Source organism: Hippichthys cyanospilos, chromosome 11 (genome assembly GCF_059441005.1).
Source record: "Hippichthys cyanospilos isolate Australia breed blue-spotted pipefish chromosome 11, RoL_Hcya_1.0, whole genome shotgun sequence".
NCBI classification, from domain to species: domain Eukaryota; kingdom Metazoa; phylum Chordata; class Actinopteri; order Syngnathiformes; family Syngnathidae; genus Hippichthys; species Hippichthys cyanospilos.
The window spans coordinates 6,486,583-6,512,500 of NC_142379.1; the positions used below are offsets into that span (position 1 = coordinate 6,486,583).

The 25,918-nt window shown below is 39.4% G+C and overlaps 1 protein-coding gene across 3 annotated transcripts in view; it reads right to left on the reverse strand.

The window, feature by feature from the left end:
- The window catches only part of LOC148415637 (uncharacterized), a 68,960-nt gene that overhangs the window by 32,603 nt on the left and 10,439 nt on the right, over positions 1-25,918 (reverse strand). For 2 of the 3 annotated variants that reach the window (XR_015867295.1, XM_088428377.1), the window contains exons 3-6: positions 14,840-14,920; positions 6,107-6,204; positions 4,305-4,519; positions 3,954-4,048 (exon numbers count right to left, since the gene is read on the reverse strand). Coding sequence is in view for 1 of the 3 variants with exons in the window: in XM_088428377.1 (XP_088284503.1) it covers positions 3,954-4,039 (86 nt within the window). In the remaining 2 variants the exon portion in view is untranslated. The remainder of the gene's footprint in view (positions 1-3,953; positions 4,049-4,304; positions 4,520-6,106; positions 6,205-14,839; positions 14,921-25,918) is intronic. The other variant, XR_015867296.1, reaches the window with a different exon arrangement.

A 25,918-nucleotide genomic window follows, 5' to 3' on the forward strand; every position in this document is an offset into this window, starting at 1 on the left:
CTAAACTTTAATTTAGTAGTGGGGGCTTTATTTCCTCGGCGAGGAAATTATTTCCTCTTCGGGGTCCGGGCATTCAACGAGAATTCTCAGAGAAAAGGGAACGAGGAGGGAGGGAGGAGAGAGAGGGAAAAAAGTGGAGGCCGTCTCTTGGGTGCCCTTTTTTGCCATCCCATTTCCTATGCATCTGGTCTGTGTTTGTGCGAGAGGGGGAGTAGGAGGGGGGAGGGGCGGAGGGGCGTCTGGGGCCGATTAATATCCAGTGATTTATAGGAACTTTTGTGGAATAAAACAATAAAGAATGTGCACGTATGCGCACTGGCCCTCGGAGAGAGCGATGCTTTCCTAATTCGGCGGGAATCTAAAACAAATTAGCGCCGGATGGATTGGACGCAGATGGAGGCAGGAAATCAAAATGGGGACGACTCCTTCGTTAGGGTTCGAAAGCGATTAATCGAAAGCGAATCGGCATTGCGGGGGTCCACCGTGGATGTGTATTTTAGTTATAAATATAGAGTCAAAAAGAGTTCAGTGCTTCGCATGTTTACGTTTCTTTAAGCTGCGACTGATAATCGCTTCATCAATGAACCGGATAATAACGTTGGAATTTCCCGCCTTTATTGAAAAAAAGTTATTAACATTATTTTAGATTAATAGTACAAAAATAAACAAAGCACAATTATTGTGATTCCGTTTCTAATTTGGTTTGTAACTAGCGTTTAGCCACGTCGGTTTCAATTTTCATAATCACACAGCACATAAACAAACAAACAAAAAAGAGGTCAATTGTAGCAGGGTTTGGGAGCAATGGCGCACAGAATTTTTACATTTGTCAAAAAGGGGCGTGGCTGCCTTCTTTTGCACCCTTATATCTCAGGAACAACAAATAAGATATTGTCATAAAACATAAAAAACTGTAGCGCCAAAGCCACAGATTGTTTTGCATTATGGTTGTAATTTGATTCCTAACTTCCTGTCTGATTTACGACTTCCTGCCATAAACTGATACATGACTTTGTCACACTTGTTTGAAAGAATTTTACATCGCAAAAAAAGTGTTCAGTAAGTTGACTTAGTCAGAGATAGTAAAACAAAAAAAAAGTCAGATTAATTAGGGTTCGTTTGCATGTATTTAAGCGTAAGTAAGCGTCGCCTACAAAAATAAATCTATTATTAGTTTTCATGCATATTTAATATATTTTTTTTATATTTTATTTTATTTCTATATTTCATTGATATAATTCATATCTAGTACAGTATAACTTTTACTTTTGGTCAGCAAGAGGCTTCATTTTTAAAAAAATGGGTAAATGAAGCCTCATGAAGCACTTTTGACATTTGATCTGCTCCTCTAGATGGCACTCTTGGTTTAAAGATGGAGTGGAATACATTTCCATTGCACCTGTCTTTATACTCAAACCAAGATCACCATCTAGAGAAGGAAACACATATCAAAAGTGCTTCACGAAGCATCATTTTGCATCACAGTGTCAAAGTTAACTCTTTCAGTGCCATGGACGAGAATTCATCTGATAATAAATCAAAAAATTCTCATCAAATGAGTTTTTTTTATGGAAGGTAGCTGACACCCTTGACTAGCGCTTATCTAATATTGAGCCAATTCAGCCCTGTAGTGATAACTGTGACCATTGGATGGCAGTGTTTCCACACATCTTTCAGATGATACCACGTGTTTACGCAGACATAGCACACATTTTGTCAGCCTTGAAAGATGAGTGAAAATGCTAAATATACGAGACAACCTCGAGGGTGCCTTTTCTCGAAAACACAACTTTTAACTTAGCTGGTAGTGAATGAGTTAAATCGCAATATCGGAGGAGAGGGGTGTCCCGATTAGATTATTTTTCAAAACGCTTCAGCCTTACGCCAGCGGAGGGCGACGCATGTGACTGGGGGCTAAAAAAATGGAAGGGGTGAGCGAGAGGACAGGGATGATGTGGAGAAAGAGCAGCGAGTGGGCGGAGGAAAGGGGGAGGGTGGGTGATTGTTGGGGGGGGGATCAGGGGAGTTCCCATGCCCTGCGCGCAGGAAGTGGCTTGAAGAGCGAGCATGTGTCCGCACTGGATGAGTGTCGGAGAGGGCAATGAGATGAGCAGACCTCTCTCTGGCACACAGCTGCGTTTCCTTGCCAACTAGACCCCCGTCTCCCACCCTCCCAAACTTTTCCTCCACATCCATTCTCATTACTCATGTGAGTGACACACACACACGCACACATTTGTATGGCTATACTTGTGAGGACATTCATTGACATAATGCGTTTTATAGCCCCTAGGGCTAGGAACCTAATTCCAATCCTAATCTTAACCATCAAAATAGATGACCTAACCCTTACCCCAGTGGTTCTTGAATGGGGGTATTTGAAGGAACTCCAGAGGGTACTAAAGATTTTAAATGAAATCAACAAAAATCCTTTGAAAATAACTATTGAAGTAATTAAAAGTTCCAGGAAAATATAAGTTCCGAAAACAAATTTTATGTTCAGTAGGTTATTCAATTTCATTATTTTAAAGAGCCCAGATTCTCCCCCATGCTAGAATGGTTCGACCCAACTTGTCACATGCTGCCGCTCGTTACCTGTCAAGTTAATGATTTACATCTCTACTATCATCCTAAAAGTTTAATATTATATTTAATAATATCTCTTGTATGATCCAAAAGAGGACAATTTATGTTGATTTTTGTCGACCATTACGAATGAAAAGCAAGCGTTGACTCTCAAAAAGAAGTCTGTACTTGTGAGGACCGGCCTACATGTCCCCATTTCTCCAAAAGGTCCTCACTAAATTGTAAAAGACTCACAGCGGTCCTCGCAAGTATAGCCGTAGAAAAACTCTAGCCGCAAGCCTCGCGGCTAAGTGGCTGTTTGGTGAGCCGATGCGCTCGTCCGGCTCGAACATGAAAAGCTGATCGGAGAGGGTGTCGTCCCGCTAATAGCGGTCGTCCCCCATTTGACTGTTAGCTTCCCCGCGCCGCGCTGAGAGGTTTTGACAAGTAAAGTGTATCCTCATTTGCTGTATATCTGCGGCTTGGACGACAGGAATTGAATCGCGTTTTGTGCGAAAAGCCGTTACGGTGGAGTAGCCAAATAGAAAAAACGGTAAATAGCTGAAACACACCCAAGAGATTTAAAAAATAAATGAATGAAATTAGCCCAAGAACTTACTGAATAAGCTAGGATACATTACTATTAGCGTAGCTTTTTTTTTTTTTTGACAAAACTGCTCAAACAGGATAAATGGACAACATTAATTGAAAAGCCTTATGTACAAAAAGTTGTACCATTGAACCCACACCTAAAAAAAAACTAGCTAGCTTCACCTAGAGACAACTACCAGAGGTTCCACGGCTTGCAGGTTTGCATCTGTTCTTTTTCGGCTATATATGAAAATAACCCAAAATATTCTTGAATAAGATATACCGACTAATAATCATATTTTTATGTTGTAATTCAAGGGGCCACTGCATCACTTTTTCATCAGAAGTATAAATGCAGAAGATATAATTGGGACTGATTATTTGTCTATCACAGAATGATTATGAAAGTCAACTCCAATTTCCTCTCACGACAACCCCATTAAAATAAATGTCCTACAGATGATTTGATTTTGAAAAAAGGGACGACGCGAACCAACGTCACATGGCAAAATTTCTCTGTCAAATCTCGGCCAAATCAGCTTGCTAAAATATTAAAAAATAGTATTATTTTCCTCTTAGCCAAAGTTAATAAATCAAAAATACGTGCGAACCACGAAACGACCCGAAGTTTGCCGAAAGCACGTGACTGACGTGTTTTGCAAACTGCTCTAAATTGGATTAAATTGTGATTAAAAAGGCACAATTAGTCTCTTTTGAGATAAGAAAAGGAAAACATTTGCGGGCCTCCCCGAGGGCCGCCGCGTCACAGCCGCGGTTGACTGTCGGCAGCTGCTTACCAGCACTTTTTGCTATGAATGACTTCCTGCTGCGCGGCTCTGGACTTTGGCATCCGTCGACCCACCGGCCCAACTTCCTCCCTCATTCTCAGCCCCTGTATCATCAAAATCGTGTCGCTATCACTTGTGTGTATTAAAAAAAATAAAAATAAAAAAAATCCATGGGAAGAGCAATTTGAATTTTTCATTTCTTTTATCTTCCTTGCTGGTAAATCCTTCCAAGTGCCCGCCCACCTATTTCACTCCCTTGGCACTGCCACCTACGCAGCACTTCCTGTTAAACCCCCCCCCCCCCCCCCCGCCTCCCCACACACACACACACACACACACACACGCGCACACACTTCTTACCTCCCCTGCTGGGTTTGACTCTTGCCCCCCAGGTAGCGGTCAGCGCCAGGAAAGAAACGGGGGGGGGGCTGTTGTCGCTCGTTGGCAGGACGGCGGAAAGCCGAGAAGAGATTGGCTGGAAAGTCCATCAGCGGCTTGGATGCTCCTCAGCTGCGCCGCACTCGGAGCCCCCGCTGTGTTTGTCTTTCTGTCACTTTTTTAATAGCTTCTCAGTCCTTCGACAGAACAAATGGCGCAGGGAGAAAATACAGTTAGTACCCCCGTTAACGGAAATGATCACGTTAATGGAGAAAAATACGGTGAAAACGCTGTGTCACATCTGGAAAATCTGCAATCTGTTTTTTTTTTTTTTTTAACCCTTGTGCATTATTTTGACCATTTTTGGGTCATGTTATTCCACATCAGTCTTGCAGTATTTTAGCCAAGGGATAGCACACTAATGTAATAGCTAAGTAGTTGTGTCATGTTGAACCTTGGCATGTTGTCAACATCTGGGTGAAATTTCAGCTCCCTAGTGTCTATTCTTCAAATTAATTTCCTTTGATATGAAATGCCTTTGATCTAAAGATCAAAATACTGGACAAAATACCGACCGAGGGTTAAACTGAACTAAGAGCTAAGACGTTTCACAAACATTTCTCAAGCATCGATTAGCGACAGGTGACTCGTTTCACAAACATCAGTTTAAAATAATTACTGTTCTCAAAAAGGAGACTTCGAAATGTGTATTGTTAATTTATTGAAAGTTACTTTCAAACTAAGCATAACATAAAAAGAATTAGATATCGGGTATTTAAACCATCTATGAAGTCTCTGCTAGCTTTAAGCTAACACACAATAGGACAAACAGGCTAAATATTAGTAAACAATACTCACAGGCATACATTCTTTATCCTCTGCAAAGAATGACGAATATTACTGCCGTACTGAAAATGAGGAGATCCTCTTGTACAGTAAATATGTTTAACTCTAGGCGCTTATACTTGAATATTATTTTCAGTCGACAGCAAGTGGCAACATGGCCGCTCCCTGAGATTGCTAAAAACAGCTAATTGTTAACCTGTCTGCCTATGGCGTTTCCAATTGTATGTTAGCATTAAGATAGCAGAGATTCTGTGCTTGGTTTAAATACAAAATTATCTTTGTTTCGTGCTTACTTTTGGTAGTAACCTGCAGCTGAGAATGACAATAATCAGTGTGAAGCCTTTATTTGTTGCTTAATTCATATTCAAAAACCGCAATATTATTTAGGGGAAACTGGATTAGCCATTCGGCTCTCAAAGGATCGGGCAAAACCTAAAATAGCTCACAGGCATAAATTCTTTATCCTCTGCATAGAATCACCAATATTACCGCCGTATTGAGAATCCGAGATAGTAAATCTGTTTGTCTCAATGTCTTCAACACCAGAATGAGACGCACGATGGAAGCGTTATCAAAAGTGTGTTTTTAATCGTATGCTTTGCTAGCAATAAAAGCTGCATCCTTAATAATTCCGCTAGTAAGACCGCTAGTAGTCATTCGAGTGACTAAAACTCCCCGTCGCATCGACTTACAAGTAACGTTAGATAATGCAAGTTTTAGGAAATGAGTGTCAAAACTCGACTTTTTGCCCCCCCAACTCTCAAGAAGAGTGTACTGTAGGTTAAATCGCTATCGCAGTTTCACAACGAGACTCTTCAACTACTGGCTGTGTGAAAACACATTTTGCCTTCGCCACCGCTCATCTGGATGACAACCGCAACAGTTTTGCACCTGGTCACTAACATTTAAATTAAAAAAGAAAAAAAAAAAAAACTCACGTTATGGCGGCAAGGGACAACCCAAGGGACGAGAAGTCAAAATTCTGAACCTGTGTGTGAACATGACATGCTTCCGCCCGTTGCGTTATGTGACCGCACTGGAAAGAGAAAAAGACGAACGTCAGAGATGCCGCGCCGATACGTCTGTGGGTACAAAACACACACAGATAACTCTATACATAAACACACATGCGCACGCACACCAACAACGGCGAGCAGTCAGAGAGCAACCCACAGGTTTCACTTCTGCCTTGTGTGGCAGCACTCTCCAAAGACCACAGGCACACCGGGGTCAAGGTTCATGTGCGGGTCAGGGCGCGCACACACACACACACACACACACACACACACACACTGCCTTGGTGGTAAGATGTTCCCGAAAAAGAAGCCCGAGGGGCACGAGGGAGAGAAAAAAAAACCGAGAATGCGGAATGCGGTGCCAGCGTGTTCACGTCGCTCGCGGGAGGCCCAGTTGGTGAGAGTGCTCAGACATGCTCGCGTCGCCACAGGGCGGGAAAAAAAGCAGACACGCGAGCGGGGAATGTGTGTGTGTTTCTAAACATGACACACACTTCAAATAAGATGGGGAACTTGACCCTGGGAAACCAGTAAAAGCTCGTTGACACGGTCACACTGGCGAACATGCGAGTGCTTGCGACTGCTCACCTCCTGTCTTCGAATGTGGCCAACAAACAGTATATGTGTGTGTGTGTGTGTGTGTGTGTGTGTGTGTGGGGATGACATTTCCGGTTTTCTGCTCTTTGTGGGGACCTTTTGCACGTTTGATTTAGTTAACCCCACAATTTCAGATCTCTTTTTGAGTGTCGGGACTTGCTCATAGGTTTTGGATGAGGTTAGGCCAAGGCAGTGCTTCTCAATTATATTTTACCAAGGCCCCTCTAGAAAAGAGAACCCCCCCCCCCCCCCCCCCCCCACTCGAAGCGCTGACTATAAATAAGATTATTATCTATAAAAATTGTATAAGTATACTTAAACCTGTATTGTATCAATATATCTAATCCTGTATCGTTTCAAACTATAACAATATGAATCAACTTTCAACAACTGTTAATATTTCTTCTACAGCGTTTATACAGGTTACAGCTTAGTCTAAAACAGAAAAAAATAACCACCAAGGGGGGCCAGCCCCACTATTTGAAAAGCACCGGGCTAAGGGTTAGGCCATTTTTCATGACGGTGAAGGTTAGAGTTCCGAATTAGGAAATTATGTCAATGGGATGTCCACACTATGATAGAAAACCCTGTGTGTGTGTGTATGTTTGAGTGAGTGAGCGGCTGCAATTAACTTGGAAATGTCTGAGGGGTCACCAAAAGTTTCGCATGGCCTTTTCATTCAGTCTCATGATTGGTTCACTTGAAGTGCATACACAACGTATCTGTGTGTGCAAACATGTACTTGTTTTTCAATGACTATCGGAACCGCACTACCGTCTTTTGCAGGATACAGTTTGGCTTTTAAAAAACAAACTTAAAAAAAAAAACAGCATTCACAAGCATAAACACATAAAAACTACATATTGAAGTGCACAATACACACAAAAGTACAACAATGTGCATGTACACATGCATGTACACATACACACACACACTTAAAAATGACACAAACACAAAAGGTGCAGACACTGCACACACACACGAAAAACCTACAAAACATTTAGGTGCACACACACACACAAACAGTGAGACAGATATGCATTCACACATAAAAAAACTAAATTTAGGTGCACTTATACACACAAAATTACACACACACACTTATACACATACACGCACAATTAAAGAGATACTAAAAAAATAACTTGATAACAATTATTTTTCCAGTACAATTCCTAACATCAAAAACATGTTGAATGAAATGACGTCACCTGTGCTCAAGGCTCAGGTAAGGACCAATCAGGGCTCACCTGCTGTCTGGGTTTCGTCATGTGACGTTCATAAACTGAGCCGATTGGTTATTACCAGAGCCTTGAGTGCATGTTATTTTTTATTCAACAGCAGGTGGCAAAATACGTTTTTAAAAGTATTATTTGTACACGAAAACTAATTTAGTCCTTAAATATATTACAGAAAAAAATATGTACTGTACTTTCTATTGTTGGAAATGACTAAATAAGTCCCTTAAAAGTGACAACTACTCATCCCACTCGTACATGCAGCCATTTGAAAGAGATAAACAGTAAACACACACATCGTGTCCGCATTTCGATGTACACACACACACGTCATATACAAAAATGCAGAAGAGCTTGTCACAACAACTCAATCCAATGGAGTGGAAGTGACAGTCCTTGAGGGTGTTAACGCGTCAGTCATCAGCTCCATGTGCTTTTTTGAGCGAACAGGCCAACAACATCCTGCCTGCAACAGGGAAAGCCTGCCCCTTAGTGACTAAATTATGCAACTGCAGCCAGTTTATGCAAATAGGAGCAGGGAAAACAAACGCCGCTGAGTTTTTTTTTTCTCTGTCAAATGGTAACGCACTGACAGAGACTACTAATTTGACAAACGTTTTATGTCAAAATAATTGTCGTGTGAGGCTGTGATGAGCACAAACTAACACTTAGCGAAGACTGCAGACGTTAGGTGAAGTACATACATGTATTTATGTACATTTTAAACTTCCAAAATGCCCTTCCTTTCACACGCTGTAGTTATACAAATGACGTGATTGTAGGTTTTTTCTTTTTTCGAGCTTACGGTATGACATATATTAAATATGCTGTACAGTATGACAATTATTAAATACATGGGGAAAAATAAATATCCAGCACTTACGCATGAACATATGGCAGTTGTGAAATAATGGCAAGTTGGGGGAAAATGTGATTGAAGACTGAAAGGGCATCATGTCATTAGTTTCTTTATTACAACGTTTTACAACAGCATAAGAGATTTTAAAAAAAATGTGGGGGAAAAAACATTTATTTGCTTTCTGTCAGCAAAAAGACAGAGACCTGTGAATATTCCGATGGGATAGGATGCACATTTAGATGAAAAAAAATAGAGAGCGGTTTCTTTTAAGAATACCATTATAATTACTGGAAATATCCAATATTTATAATTGACTTAATCACACATAATTAATACTTACTATGATTAAAAAAATGTACTAATATTTTTACTATTTTTATACAAAAAAGACAAATATGAAGATTAAAAAATGAATATATTTCAAGCAACTAATTTCAGTAAAAAGGGCAAAGTCAAAGCAAAAAAAAAAAAGAAGAAAAAAGCAGTTCTTTAAAAAAAAAATCTTTTCCATTATAATAGAGTAGAATACAGTACCTTAATTGTCATTGTGTAGCTGGTATGCAGCATAAATGGAAGAGCGGGTCTGATTGTGGTGCAAATTTAAAAAATACAGTACAAACAATAAGTAGAATAAATATTACAGAATAACAAATATACTTTTTTGCTGTTATTCAGTGTTAATAGCTCTGCTGAAAAAGCTGTCCGAGTCTGTATCTTGCTTTTTTGAGCGCCAAATAGAGGCATTATTATTATCATCATTATTATTCGTGTTTAATTATCCTTATATTTATCCTTATTCATTTTATTATGATATAATTATAATATTTTCATTAAAAAGCCATGAAAAAAATCTAAATGAATGCAACAAGTATCGCAGGACTCCTGAACTTGTAAACGCTGCCCAGATTTCTGAAGAAATCTGTCCGTATAAGGCCCATATTTTGCACCCCCCATTGTGGAGGGCTTCCATCATGCTTTCCAAAGTACCTGCGAGTGATTAGCATTAGCATTGCTGCCACAGCAAGTCCTCAACAAGGAAACAAACAACGGACAGCGCTTTGAACACAAACACATGTGGCCAGCAGAAGTTTTGTTGAACTAGCTGAAATTAAATCCAATTCCATGCGTACGCACTGTGCAAGTGTGACAACAGTGGCCATTGTTATGATTAGCATAATTAGCGGCGTAGTGTATTGTAGCGTTAGCAGAAAATGCGCTTCAAAAGTCCCTTGTTTAAAAAAAAAAAAGACATTACACACCGCTACTACACGAGATGGTCGCATGCAACTTGTTTTGAGATGCTTTGATAAGTGAAATGTTACTTTTTATTTGGGTTTTGGTTGCAACAACTGCGCAACATGTTGCTTGGTAGTTAAGGTGCATAGTTTATTGTTTGCTTATGGTTAAATTTTGAAATAAGGCCAATAGGAAAAAAGGACATGGTGAACTGCTTTGTTGGTGGGATATTTTACTTCAAACAGATGTTGACTTTGTTTTGAATATGTGTGACATTTTAAAAATAATGAACCTGTTTTATTGTTATGTTTTATTAAAAAAAGAAGGGCTTGTGTGTGTTCTCAATGGAAAAAAATTAGGTTGGACCTGTTTTATTGTGTTGATGTTTTGCTAAGGAGAATGCTTATTGGTTCACTTGTCTTTACAATTGTTTGAATGGGAATAGATGAAATTATGATTAGTTTTATAAACTAAAACTAAAAAGCATTTGTCGGCCTTTCGATTGGTGAAATTGTTGGAAACATACAATTAGAATTAAATATTGTATAATTGAAATGAAAAATGCAAATAAATAACACTTTGACCTTAAAATACACAAAACACATATGTACTAACATACAAATATACTAGAAATAAAAAAAAATATACTGGAAATAAAAAAATATTATTTTTTCATTACGTCAATGTCTTTAAAAATAGAAATATAAAGACAAAATATCTATAATTAAAATATAAAAAACATGGCAAATAAAATTGTGAATGAATAAAACTATGACCATTTGATATAATACAAATAAAATATACATTTTATATGATTTTTAAATGATTTCTAATATTCATATTTTTAATATAATTATATTTGTGGACCTTGCTATTCCCACAATATTGAAAATATACTAAAATTTAATGTACACTTGTAATTACGAATCACAAAAGTATTGGGACAGGTTACCAGAGAAAAATGCTCACCACTTTACAACTACAGTTTGTGGACTAGATGAATGAATACCTACAAAAAAAAACAAATATTTTTTAATATGACTGAAACAATACAAAAAAAATAAAAATCATGTGAAGTTTCTGAATTTCCTCACCTAATAATTTGAATTGTGGTTAATGGTGGTTTTTCCTAACTTGTGATGCAAAAAAAAAAAAAAAAAGGAAAAAAAAAACGTATATTGTACACTAAAAACGCTGGACATAACCCATTTTCATCCTCGATTTTCACATCTTATTGCCAATTTGGTCGACCTCGATGCATGGCCGACTGTCGCACCAACATGGAATTTGGACCACATTAACTTCGAGCGCGAGTTGAGTCAAAGCAGCCCAAGCAGAGCTTGTTTAAAGACATGGTCGGGCACCGGAACAGCCGCCATTACTCAACGACTTTAATACGACGCCCACGTGCATTAACAGCAGCGGGGAAGAATTAAAATGAGTTTATACGGTAGCCCTTGGAGACGCACAAATCACCTGCGGTGTCAACACAGTGTTGAGAGTGTTTCCATAGATTATACACACTCACTTGTAGGTGTGTATACAGTAGACGGGCTCTGCCACTTTGGCCAATGCTGAGCTCATTTATCTCGCTGAAATGAAAGTCTGCGACTAGTCTGTTACCAGTAGAATTCCATCGACGATTTAAAAACAACTTTAACAAAGGTAAAAAAAAACAAAAAAACTTGCTTTTCTTATTGTAAAAAAATAAACAAACAAAAAACAGACACGCTAACATGCTAGTAGGGCTGCACAAGAAACAAAATTTTAATCGTGATCACGATATTGGCTGCCACAGTAAAATTAAGCTGATCCTCGGCGATATTAACATTTAAAAAGCCGGCTATATATGTCAAATCAAGCTCTTTGTCATTCTACCACCAGGGGGCAATGTTTCTCACATGTTTGCATGCTGAAAGCCTCTGCTTTTCTCACCATAATATATTATTTATCAGTGTGAAATGACATTGAGTTTCTCACCCGATTCCTAATATATAGAGTGCTAGCTGTCGATTGAGACCCAAAATCGGAAAAAAATCAGTTTGAAATGACCGAAAATGACATCTTGACTGCTTGATTAAAATTTGCTTGCTTGCTTAAAAGTTAATAATGTGCTTGGTTTTAAGTAAGATTCTTTTTTTTTTTTTTTATTGGTTTGCACTCAGCAAGTATGTAAATAATTTACATTATTTATTTTAGTTTATTGTTACTATTAGTAAGTATCAAGCCTTGAAGCCTTGTTTATATACTGCTTGTTTAAAAAAAAAGGGTAATAAATAGACGTGTTTGACCAAACATGATGAATAATCATAATTTCAATTCAACCAAAATAATCGTGATTATTATTGTGGACGTAATCGTGCAGCCCTACAAGCTAGCAAGCTTTTCTCATTGCTACGCTAGCATACATGCTAACAGCATGACTTCACCGCTTCACCCTGAATGAAAAACATCAAGAAATCAGAATTGATAAGATGGATTTTTTTTTTTTTTTTTTGCTCAGACATTCATCACCCCGAGGTGACACCCTAATCACTTTGGCACTTGAGGATTTTCCTTCCCCGCGCCATGAGGTTCACATTTGTGGCTTTGATAGAAAAGATCTTTGGATCGATCAGTGACGTTTGGTAAACATTCAACGAGGACGTTTTATGACTTTGGTGACAGTTGAACTTTTTACTTTGGTGCTTTGTCAAAGATTAAATACAAACTTAAACAGTAAGGCAATCTACAGAGTTTTGAGTTCCGACCAAATAAAATAAGCTCGTTAACACAGACAATGATGATCTGACGTATTCATAAAAGGTTCGGTTGACTGGTCGGCAAAACCTGAAAAATTGGATTAAAATGTTAATTGATTTTACAAGGCTAAAGTCTAACCAAACTTTGTAAGTGTGAGTAAAGCTATTTTGTATGCTAACTACGTCATTGCGTTATGCTTCTGGAAAAACTTCAAAATAAAAGCATTCCAAGGCATTCATGTCCTTACCTTAATTTAGGTTTATTTTGAAGCATTGACTGGCCTTCTCACCACGTTTAGTGGCGTGTTTTACCGTCATGCAGCACATTCTACAGTGGCCCTAAAAATTCTACTCGTGGCCCTAAAAAAGATCTTGTGCTGTGCAGGGATGAGAAATCTTGTGGCGTTTTAATCTCATGAGACCTCAACGTACGAGATCTCGTCCCATCCCTACTCGTTAGCCGTTTAAATGACACTACATTTGCGCATGATTAAACAATTTCCCATCAGCGCTAACTTATGAATTAATCTGCGAGTAAACATGCTAAATACTAACTTTTGAGGCTTACAAGTAAATACTTGGTCAACCAGCCTGATAATGTGCTTAGTAACAAGATATAGACAAGATAATTTAAAGGTTTTAAAAATGATTTTAACAGTGAATAGAATCCCTCGAATCTTAAAAAAGGTAACCCGCATTATCTAACACCCTTGACCTTGAATCACGAGTGCATTTGATATTCGATTTCTATGAAAAACAAAACGCAAACAAAATGGCCCCGAAGAACATTCATAATGCGCAAGGAATCGCAGTGACGCACAATATAACGCACTACAACAACCGCGTTGACGGTAATGAGAAGATTTCTCTGGGGTTGTACTAAGAAGTGGCCTTGCCTGCGTAAGAGCCTCGTCGTCGCGTGTGTACGTGTGTGTTCGTGACGAGAGGCAGTTACCATAGCAACTGCTGCCTTGGCTCTCAACCCAACTGACAGCCATTGCAGTTACGGCGCTACTGTAGTGAGTCACGATAAGCAAAAGTGATTACCCATAATGTCCCGAGAGGGAGCTGCACAAATTGAATAAAAGCTATTTGCTTGATGGTTTGCTTATTTTTAGCCTTCATAAACATTGAACTCTCTTTGTTTGATCCTTTTCTGGACACGTTACTTCATTGCCGGCAAAACGAAATCTGTCGTAGTTCATGTCAGTGGCAAAGCTATGGTAATGGCAAAAAAGGGAGGCCACTTTCACCCTTTTGGCATAATGTTAGGGAGCTGAAATTTTCAGCAGATGATTAAAACATCTAAAATTTCAAAATGCAATGATTCTGATATTTCTATGTGATTGTAGCTGGATGTGAAAGATTTTGTGTACAAAAATAATAATTGTCCAAATTTTGGACCATATATAAACCATATAAAACATATAAACATATATAAAACCATTATAATTACAATTTTTGAGGTGCATTTTTATAGGATTCATGACATAGATTTTCCTGCGATTTTTGCAAGATTCCGTTGAGCGGTGGTCAAACTACTGTATGTAAGCAAACAGAAACTTCTTTGTTGACTTCCTCAAATTGCAGCTTTTGCAACTTGATAATTGTATTCCATAAATGGTAATGTTGATTTGAATTTGATGACTTGTTCAGCCCTAGTTCCCCCTCAAAAAAGAAATAAGATTGATTACTGTATGGCCTGCACTTCCCTTTTGTGTCACACGTGATCCTAGCCTCTGTCTATCGTCCGTGAGTTGAAAAGGCCCCTGAGAGCGATTTGTAATTGTTCTTCTCAAGTGCATGAAATTGATTTGACAATGGAAAACCTCAGCGGTCTCCACCTTGTAGCTAAACCTTGCTCGAACATGCAGAAAATTGCTATGCCGGCCCTAACGCCACATGGAAGCAATATGTAAACATGCGCAAAGACGCAGCTTGAATCCATCTCCCGGAGAAGCTTCCACGTTATTCCGCAGCTTACCTTCCCATTCCCGCGTGCAGCTGCGCAGGTGTTCTCCGGCCAGGGCCTCCCAAGCGTCCGACGCGCCGAGGAAGATAAGGTCTGTTTGAAAGACAAAGCTGGTCAGCCAAGCCCCGGTCAAGGCCAACAACAGCTGCTGGTCTGTTTGATCTGGAACCAGAACCTGACAGCACGTCATAACCGCGTCCAATCAGCCTCTCTGGAACAATAGAAACCGTGTAAAAGTCAACGCAGGGAAAAATATAAAAACATAGAAACGCATCTTGGCTGATGTGTTTCGGCTGATTGTTGAATGAGAGACTTCAAACTCAAGTGTACGTTTTATTGGCGAGCAAAAAGCCAATGGAACTCATGACCGAGGGTGTGAAAGCGCTCTAGAATAAAATCAAACCGTAATAAGGCACAAAAATGATGCCAAAATCCGGAGCGCTCATCCTGGACACCTTTAGATCGTTTTATAGGTCAAGGAACACTAACTGGTAACACACCACAGGAAACCTGGTGTTTCTCTCAAGATAATCAGCAAAGAACGCTTAAAAATCCCCCAAGTTTTAATATAACCTAGTACCAATCTACCAACTTACCTACCTTGAATGGTGTTCCACAAGGATCAATTGTCAGACCCCTACCGTTAGCACATTGTTTTTAAAGACATGCAAAAAAAAAAAAAATATTATATATATATATATATATATATATATATATATATATATATATATATATATATATATATATATATATATATATATAATATAAAGAAAATTGACTCATGCACACAGAGATCGGCTGAGGCGTTAGCGCATCCGATATAACGCTCATCTATGTGAAGTCTCGATTTAGCATCTTTCACTTCCTCCAAAATGAAGCACTGTCAGTGATAAGTTACACTTGTGGCTCGCTGCTCCGAGGAATGTAATGAGGCGTAAATCACCCAGTGGCCGCTCATTTACTTTGGCTTTTAATTAGCCCTCTAAGTGTGTGTGCGCGTGTGCGTGCGTGTGTGTGTGTGCGTGGGGGGCCCGCAGGGTGCACCGACAGGGCAAAGTCACTTGCACACTGCAACCCCACCGCAAAGCGTTAAAAAGTTACTTCTAGAACAAAAGCTCAACTATAAAACCTTTTCATTTACATTTAACTCATCCCCGATTTTGCTCCCTATTGCTCTGTGGTGCTATTTTATCTAAGCTTATTATTATTTTTTTTTTTGCATAGCGTTGTTGTTTGTTTGTTAGCAGTATTATGCCGAAGTGCCTTTCTGCGACATTTTGTGGATGGGTGGGGCAATGTCCAAGATAGAAATCTTATTTTGGTATGGGCGAAGTTACGCTAGTCCAGGACACATATTATCTGTCTCGGTGAGATTTTTCAAGTCGTAAAAAAAAAAATAAATAAAATCTGCATTTACAGCATTTATGTAGCATTTTATTTAGTATTACAGTAACACCCACAACAAGTCTTTGCTAGAGACTTTCACATTCATCTTCACATAATTTTTAAGATGTATAGTTTTGTTGGCGGTCCTTGAACGAATCTCAGTGTTTCTGCTTCTCACTACTACTTTTAATGTTTCAGGTTTTAAGTGACTTAATACAGCAGGCGTAAAGTGCAAATAGCCATAATATTTGATGCAACTTTAATGTCATGACAGCTTACGCTAGTGTGTTATTTACGCTAGTTTGCTAGCTTGAGCCTCTTGTGTCGGTAATCTGTGATATCATGCCAGGTTTTGCTATACTGTTACTTACACTAGCATGCTAGCTAATACAATTAGGAAACTTGTGTAGGTGATCTGTTGTCATGCCAGATTGCGCTAGCATGTTATTTATGCTAGCTAATACTGTTATGCTAATTTGTGCTAGTGTGTTATTTACGTTAGTATGCTAGCTATCACTATGAGCCTCTTGTTTAGGTAATCTGTGATATCAGTTTTTCCTGGTGTGTTATTAACAATAGTATGCTAACTAGCACTCTTTTTAGCCTCTTGTGTAGTTGTGAATTCATGCCAGTTTGTGCTAGTGTTATTCTTGCTCATACACTAGCTAATACTTTTATGAGCCTCTTGTGTAGGTCATTTACTGATTTGCGATGTCATGCCAGTTTGTGCTAGTGTGTTATTTATGCTAGTATGCAAGCTAATACTTTTAGGTGAGTTGTGCAAAATTTAATAACACTGTATATGTTAGATGCATGGTTTTGCTGCAATTTTCCACTCTTAAAAAACACAAATAAATAAATAAAACGAAAATAAACCATGAATTTGTTGATTGAGATGTGACCAATAACAGAACAAAATGTCATCTTAATAACTCATTCAGTTTCAGCGCAGTTAAAATATATCTTTAACATCTACACCAATCATTGGCAGTGAATGAGTTAAATGCACCGCCGCCATCTTGGGACACCTACAATTACAAAACCCTCTCTATGGAGGCCTCAATTAGAGATGCCCGAATATGCAAAAAAATGCAGAAACAAAGCCCAAATGAGCACAATGCCACAAGACAACTTTCCCTCTGAAGTGACAATTGCATGACAGATGAAGTGAAACTAGAAGACACGCCGCAACAGCCAAAAGGTCGCGACCCCGGCTCAAACAAGTGTAAAACAACGACAACAAAAAAAAAAGTTCACAAAAAGCGTCACTTCTTGAGAACCCCCCGACACGCGGGGCCCGTGTGGCTTCCCCATCGCTCGCCACTTCCCCGTCTGCGAGGGAAGCGGGCCGGTGCCAAGGTCAAGTGTTTCAGAACCATATTCGCCACATTCCCACAAGCTCGACAACGGCCGACGTGACTTGCGACATGGCGGCCGACCACAGGGGAGGGTGCGTCATGCGTCACAGCATATATTGAACAGATTGTTTCAGACTCCTTGGACACATTTGGTATGAAACTGAGTCGTCGAGTTGGAAACAAAACGTGGCCCGTGGCTAAAAAAAATGCCTTTGATCAAAACAGGCTGGAACTAGACTGTAGCTGCTAATTCTAAAATGTAATTGTTACAGTTTTTGTATTTGGATCATTTTTTTTGATCACAAAACAACACATACATACCACTTGGGGCTACTGTAAACAAAACACTTAACACTTCCTCACACTACATACTATTTTATTCAGCAACATCAGAAGATTGATCGTGTAACATCACCTGGTTTGATTCCGGCTCGCCTGATTTTAAAAGAACATTGAAGATTTTTGAAAAGAATTAAAATAATACAATTTAGAAATAGGTTCTTTCATGTTCCAGGTAATTTTCTTTCCTTTGAAAAGAAACATATTCCTGTCACATTAATTAGTTGAATTTTTTTTGTTTTGTTTCGGAGTCCAGAAATTCAATACCAGGTGTCAATTTATACATAATATTTATATAAATATTTTTTGTCATTTTGGGGAGGGTATAAAATATGCCAGTACTGAATGAGTTTTAAAAACCCCCTGCAGAAATCCTATTAAAATCTCCCGTGGCGCCCCCAAAAGTGAGAAGCACAACACAAAGCGACTGTGCTCGTAACTTTAAAATATTCTAGCACCATCAGTGTCACCATAAAACTCCCGCAGAGCACTCGACAAACACGGCACCCACGCTGCGTTTAGAACACTATCTGTTGCCGCAAAAGTGCAATATTTGACCACGGACGCACTGTATTTTGCCATATTTTCAAGGCAATTATGGTTTTGCGGTTAGGACGGGTCAAATTATTTTCATAACAAAGCTTTTTTTTCCTCCCTCCATAAAAATACGGCGTTTTCGACAAATCCAATCACCTTTCGTTGAAAATCCCACTAAAGTCTCTTAATGACAGGTTGCGTGTAGTGCGAGTGCCACCGGCTTGGAGAGGAATGGCCGTTTCCAAAAAGCACAGGCCGCAATTCCCCCAGCGCCCCCCCACCGGCGCGCATCTCCTTGTGGAGCACGCCGGCCCCAAATTGAAAAGGACGCCACAGGGCGGCTTTTGAGTATGTGTTGGCACATTGTGGGAGAGGTTGACCAAAACTAGATTACACAGCCGGCGTGTGCGGCGCAGCGCGGCGGTCGGCGTGCCGCCTCTAAATCACTCCGGATGAGCTCGGCGTCGCGACCCACGCTCACACGACGACTGCAGGAATGTTAAGTGTCGGCGTTCACGCTGCTGGCACCCCACCTGCAATGTGAAGCCCTACCAAATATACATCAGCTCTTCCTTTTGGATGTTTCTGCATGATGCATGAAGATGTCACACTTTTGGAACATTCGGCCGCTGTCAATGAGAAATGCATGCCAGCGGGGATGTTGGCAAGGGGGAACACGCTTGATTTTTTAACACCCACACTTTTCACAAAAAACAGGTTCAAATGCTGCCACATTTTCCATATTGAAGGTTCAACACCACAACTTTACTCACTGCAATGGTTCAACACCCGTGCTTTACCTGTTTAAATACCAAAAAAAGGGCTCAACACCCACAATTTTCTCAGGAAAATGTTTCACCACCCACATAAATTCAATATCCAGACTTTTACCATAAACACCCACACTTTTCCAAGTAAAACGATTTAACGCTGACATTTTTCCTGGAAAAATGATTCAACACTCACTTTTCCTATAAAGAGAGTAAAACATACACATCTAAAAAAAAACAAAAAACAAATAAGATCATTACCCACACTTTTCCCAATAAAACGCAAAAGGTAAAAGCTACAGTTTTACGGAAAATGTTTCAACGTCCACACAAACGTATTAAATACCCAGACTTCTACTTCTACACTTCTACACCAACACTTTTAAAATAAAATAAACTTATCAAAACAAAAAACAATAAGATCATTACCCACACTTTTTTCTGGCAAAACGGTTTAACACCCATAGTTTTATCGAGAAGATATTTCACCCACACAAAAGTATTCACTTTGCAGACTTTTATTATAAACACTCACTTTTCCTGGTAAAAGATTCAACACCAACATTTATCCCACAAAAAGGGTAAAAATTCAACACATCTAAACAAAAATCAAATTAAGTTTATTACCCACACCTTTCTTCAAAACAGTTCAAAACCCACAGTTAAACTCAGAAAATGTTTCTACACCCACACAAAATTTTTCAATACCCAGACTTTTTTTGTAAACACCTTTTCCTAGTGAAACACTTCAACACCCACATTTTTCCTGGAAAAAAGATTCAACACCCACTCTTTTCCCACAAAAAAAGGGTAAAACATCCAACACATCTAATAAAAACACAGTTTTATTCTGAACATGTTTCAATGCCCACAGAAAATTATTCAATACCCAGGCCTTTATGATAAACACCCAGTCTTTTCCTAGTAAATAATTAAGAACCCATTTTTTTCAGTGAAATTCAATCAACACCAAAACTTTCCCACAGAAAACTTTCCCCCAAAAAACAACCACACAAAAATAATAAAAATCAGCACCAACACTTGGGCTCATAACCCAAATATTTCCCAGCAAACCTGTTCAACAGTCACAGTTTCGGAAAAAGAGGTCTCAAACCCCGACACCTTTCCTACAAAAAGGCAGAAACCCACACTTTTCTAAAAACAACAAAAATGGGATCATTACCCACACTTTACCCAGCACAACTGTCCTGTTTTCTGACAAAAAGGTTTAACAGCCACATTTTCCTGGCAAAAAGAGCTCAACTCCCACACTTTTCTTTAGGAAAACTGTTTAACACCCATATTTTTCCTTCAATACCTACACTTTCCCTAACAAGGTTCAACAACCACATTTGCTTTAGTAACAGTGCTCAAAACCCACACATTCTTTCAAACACCCACACATCTCAACACCCACACCTTGCAGAGAAAAAGGGTTCAACACCCAAATTTTACTGACAAAAGTATTTAATACCCCCATTTTCCACACCAAAATGACACCACACCCACATTTTATCCTTCAAAAAAAAAAGACTCAGACACTTTCCCCTGAATGAGGGTTAAATTCAGATATTCTTGTTAAACGGAGCTTGCTGGTGGTACACACGCACGCTTTGCCTTGGTGCTTCAAGCTACTGAACAACTTGTCCTTCCTCATTGATTATTTTGGCAACAGCAGCATGTCGAGGCCTTGCCGTCATAACGCGCAGCATAACTAAACCAGAGCGACACTGACATCTACTGGTGAACTGGTTACACTACATGTTGAACAACAAATTGAGAGAAGTCAGAATACTTTTTACACAAGCCATTTTCAAGCTAAGTTATGTCACTTAAGTGGACAGAATTTTAGAATAAGGTATAAATTCTGTTTGGAATTTCAAAGAGTCGTGATGCTTGATTATTTTTCTGTCTTTATTTGGTAATAAAGACGAGCAATATCGCTTTCATAATCCACAAAATTAGATTGAGAATTCGATTTTATGGGTTGGATTTATGGTAAAATAAGTTCATCAAACCATGATTTTTTTTTTGTTAACATGCTAAACACTTTGCCTTGTAGTATTTTCACTTAAATTCACACAAGTGTGAGACTGAACAATTTTAAGAGGGGGAAATGCCAAATTAATAAAAAACGGTGGTTTTGAAATGTAGACAAAAAAAACATTCATACTCATATGTAATGACCTTATTTATAATTCAGCTCATTATATTCACAATAGGTAACGAGTCATTTAATCAAATATATAATTCTTTGTGATTTTATTTTTACAAAACATATACGGTTATACCAAATACTTTGTGAAATAAATGGATGAAAATAATTGAATACATTAAACGGAATTAATTAATTTGAATAAGATGTGATCCCATATACATTAGAGATTTGCTTAAGGGGCTGCGGGGGTGTCTCAATACTTTTGTCCTCTAGTTTTCCATGGTAGATCCATGGAGGAACGTTCTGCGGCGTTCTTTTATTAATTCTCGCAAATTAATGAAAATATCCTCCTGAGACCAAGCCTGTTAATGTGCGTCCACTGTCGTGGACATTTGTGTCCGGTCTCTATCTTTGGACTCATTTTAGCTACCCTACTAAGTCCTAGTGTGCCCTGTAGAGGACAGTCAGGCCTTTCTGATGATGTCTCATGTTTGGGTAGGATGCTTATCTGTCTTGCTGCGACAAATTGGACACAACAGTGGACATGAATAAAGACAGCGGGTATCGTGAGGACAAAATGGAGTTTTATCTGATCACTATCTTAAGCATTCTGTGGGGGATGTTCTCGATGGTTTCTCGTGTTTTGGTGTGACGCTTAGCTGTCTTGCTGAGACAAAATGGACACAACAGTGGACACAAAAACAAGAAGCTGGGTCTAAGGAGGATATAATGAAAATATGCGGCTCAGATATTGATGATTAACTGTGTATGACAAACTTTAAATCCTTTTGGCCAAATTCCATCATGCGGTTAAAAGAATAATGCGGTTAAGATGTAGGTGGCGTGAAGCACATCTTCGACTATGCCTTTTCACACACATACACACACACCTACACTCATACACACACACACACACACCTTTCTGCCTGTGTTCTTCTGTCAAGGTTATCCAGGGGATATGATACAAAGATGTGTGTGTGTGAGCGTGCGTGCGTGCGTGGGGGAGGGGAGGGGAGGGGAGGGGAGCGGGACGGCGGGGTGACTCATCTGGATGAGTCATGTGCATTGTGTGTGGACAGCTCAGGGATGGATGGATGGAGGGAAGGATGAGGGGGTGGATGGATACACACCTTGGAAGCCACATCCACCTGTCTGATTGCATACAGTAAGCAGGTGTGTTACACTGGGGGCAACGCTCCATCAAATATGTTTTTAAGAGGAGTACACTTCACTTGGGTGGGTGCGGAGTCGGGGGAAGGGGGGGTCACCTATCCATATTCAAGACGTGCTTTCACAGGAAGGCTACAGTAGAAGAGCAGAGAGTGTGAGGGATATATGGAACGTCATCTCCAATTATGTAGCTCAAAAATTGCTGAAAAAAATCCGCAATGAAAGCCACAGCTTCATGACATCATCAAGTCGCTAAATGATCATTTTGTTCAATTATTTATTCTCCTAACACTGCTAAATAACAGCTTAAGGGGCCGCGGGGGTGTCTCAATACTTTTGTCCCCTGGTTTTCCATGGAATACTGATGATAGTTATACATTTGTTGTGCGTTAGGTTAAGCGTGTTTGAGATTTCCCACCATGGGAGCGGTCAGTGAACGCCTCGCCAGTGTAACGTTGAATGCGCTCCAAGCAGTTATTTGCTTTTTCACGACGCAGATGGACTTCATTTTGCCATAAAGTTGCGCAGCATCCTTGCTCCACCATATTTATGACTGTGTGTGTGCCGAAACACCACAATTAATAAATGAGTCAAATGAAATACCTTTCCATGCGTTCTTAACTGAATCAGATGTCGGCATCATAACCTTTGGATGATCCTCGCGTTTTAGAAATAATCCTGTGTGTGACCTAAAAGGGCGGCTCGGTGGTGCAGCGGTTAGCAAGTCTGCCTCACAGTTCAAGAACCCGAGTTCAAATCCACCTGCCTTCCTGTCTGGAGTTTGCATGTTCTCCCCGAGTCCGCGTGGGTCCTCTCCGGGTACTCCGGTTTCCTCTCACATTCCAAAAACGTGCACGCTATGCAAATTGTCCTTAGGTGTGAATGGTTGTTTGTCCTCCGCCTCCTGCTTATAGACAGAGTTGAATGAAAAATCCAAAAGGTTAAGCAGGTCCCTTTTTTGATCCTACCGTTACTGAATGTAACCCAATGTGCTCACAAGTCAAAGCGATCTTGTTAGGTGAATTTGACATATTCTGGCATCACAGTTGCCGGATCCTCTTGAGAGCCAGCCTATTCATTGGTGTTGTGTCCATTTTGTCTCTGCGAGACAGCAAGGTTCATTCATAGACTTGAATAGACTGAGTCTCAGGAAGATATTTAAGGTTTTGATTATTATTATAGTCTAGTGTAAAAGATTTAGGAGCAAACTTTAATTATTACCAAATACGTCTCTTTGAAGAGGAGACAATGTGAACACATGCGCACCCACACACTTATTTCAACACCTGCTGCATGGCCTGACAGCCTCTGCGATCATTTTGCATCCGTCTCGTAGGCAACACACATCTCTTACACCCCATGGCGGCCAACTCTTTAGTTTGGGTCGTGATGAGAGTTGTCCAAGTGATTTTGCTTCCTCCTCATGAGTCAGATAGAAGTGGACTCCAGTATTCTACCTCCATCCAACCTGTGACAAACACGCCGTCTCCATGCCGGCGGCTCTTCATAAGCATCCGGCTCAGGGTGGAGGGAAAAAAAAAAAAAAAAAAAACGTGCTGTGAACACTGAATGGAGAATTTTAATGCACTGCACCAATGCACTGCACTGGATATGATGGCAAGTTGGTAATAGGGCTATCCCTTGCACCCACCAGTTGCTATAGAATTTTTTTTTTTTTTGGAATATGACTCTAATAATTTGCCACGTCGTTCCTACAAACAAACAAAAAAAAAACAAAAAGTGAATAATGTGACGTGGATGCATTTTTATCAACAAACTAAGGTATACTTTAAAGGGTTACATCACAACATTATAGACAATTAGCTTTAGCAATGAGCTAGCGGACCATATATATATATATATATATATATATATATATATATATATATATATATATATATATATATATATATATATATATATATATATTTGTATATCGTGTGCAGGTCTAATGCGGACGGGGTACACGATGAGGCAACACAATCACAGACGGTGGAATTTTGCTCCGTGTCATTTTCATTTGTATGTCTGTGACACGGAGAGACACAAGGCGTGAGGAACGATGAGTGATGATGTGGAATACTGATGAGTGGAGCTATGTGTGCCAGTGCTGACTCCCTCTGAAAATGTGGCAAAATGAGTGTGAGTTGAGTACAAATTCAACTAACTAAATCATATATATATATATATATATATATATATATATATATATATATTGTGTGTGTTATCATTGGGGGCAAGTCAAGCCTTGAAAGGATGCATGTGTGTGCGTGTGTGTGTGTGTGTTTGGTGGTGATGTTGAGAAATAACGCCTGAGGGTGAAAAGTGACGTCTGCCATCATTTATTCATGAAGCCCTATGAGGAGAAGGATGGCGGAATGCAGCGTGCGCGCGTGTTTGCGAGAACTGACCAGCGCTACCTTTGATTCCTCAGATGGGTTTGACTTATTCATACTGGCCTCATTAGCTTGTGTAACTGCTCATCGTTTTTTTTTTTTTTTTTTTTTGGGGGGGGGGCTACAAGAGTGGAGTCGTGCCAAACGATTTAATGAGTAGTTGAGGCTTATAGAAATGTTTGACAGCATGGTGGCGCCGCAGTCCCTCAGGTGAGCGGCCGAAGGCTCTCATTAAAATATTGATTAAATCCCATCAAAGTGATATGTCTCACACGGAATACGTTATTGTTTAAAAGAACAACACCGTATCGTAAGCAGGGCCGGACCGATTCATTGGCCGGCCGATTTGATTGCCTGATTTTAACTTTCAAAATCAGGTATTTTTAATGCGAGGCAATAGAATGGAATCGGTTTTGTTTAGTGATTTTTTTTGGTTTAGTTTTTTCTTAAACATAGAGAAACAATGTGCTGAAAATCTGAAATTAAATCCTTTTTTTTTTTTTCCCTACGAATTTTCAAACTCCATTGCTTTGGAAACCTGTTTTGAGAAAATTGTAAAACTTTTCACAGCGTAACTGAGTTTTTTTCTGTATTTGACACTTCAACACAGAATTTCTTAAAAAATAGCACGTTAAATGAATGGTTGATGAATAATTGACTTCCATTCCTTACTTTGAATTGCATGTAGGTAATAGCTGTGTTGAAAGTGTGGAAACAGTGCCATCCAATGGTCATAGTTATCACTACGGTGCTCAATTGGCTTTTATTAGGTGTGAATTAGTCAAGGGTGTCAGCTACCCTCCATGATTTAAAAAAAAAAAAATACTTATTTGACGAGAATTCACGTCCATGGCACTGAAAGAGTCAACCGTTGTGCAGTATTTTGGAACTTTTTTGGTAATTTTCTTCCACATGATTCTGGCAGTATTTTAGCCAAAGGAGTGGTTCACTCTCGGTAGTGTGACAACTAAGTGGTC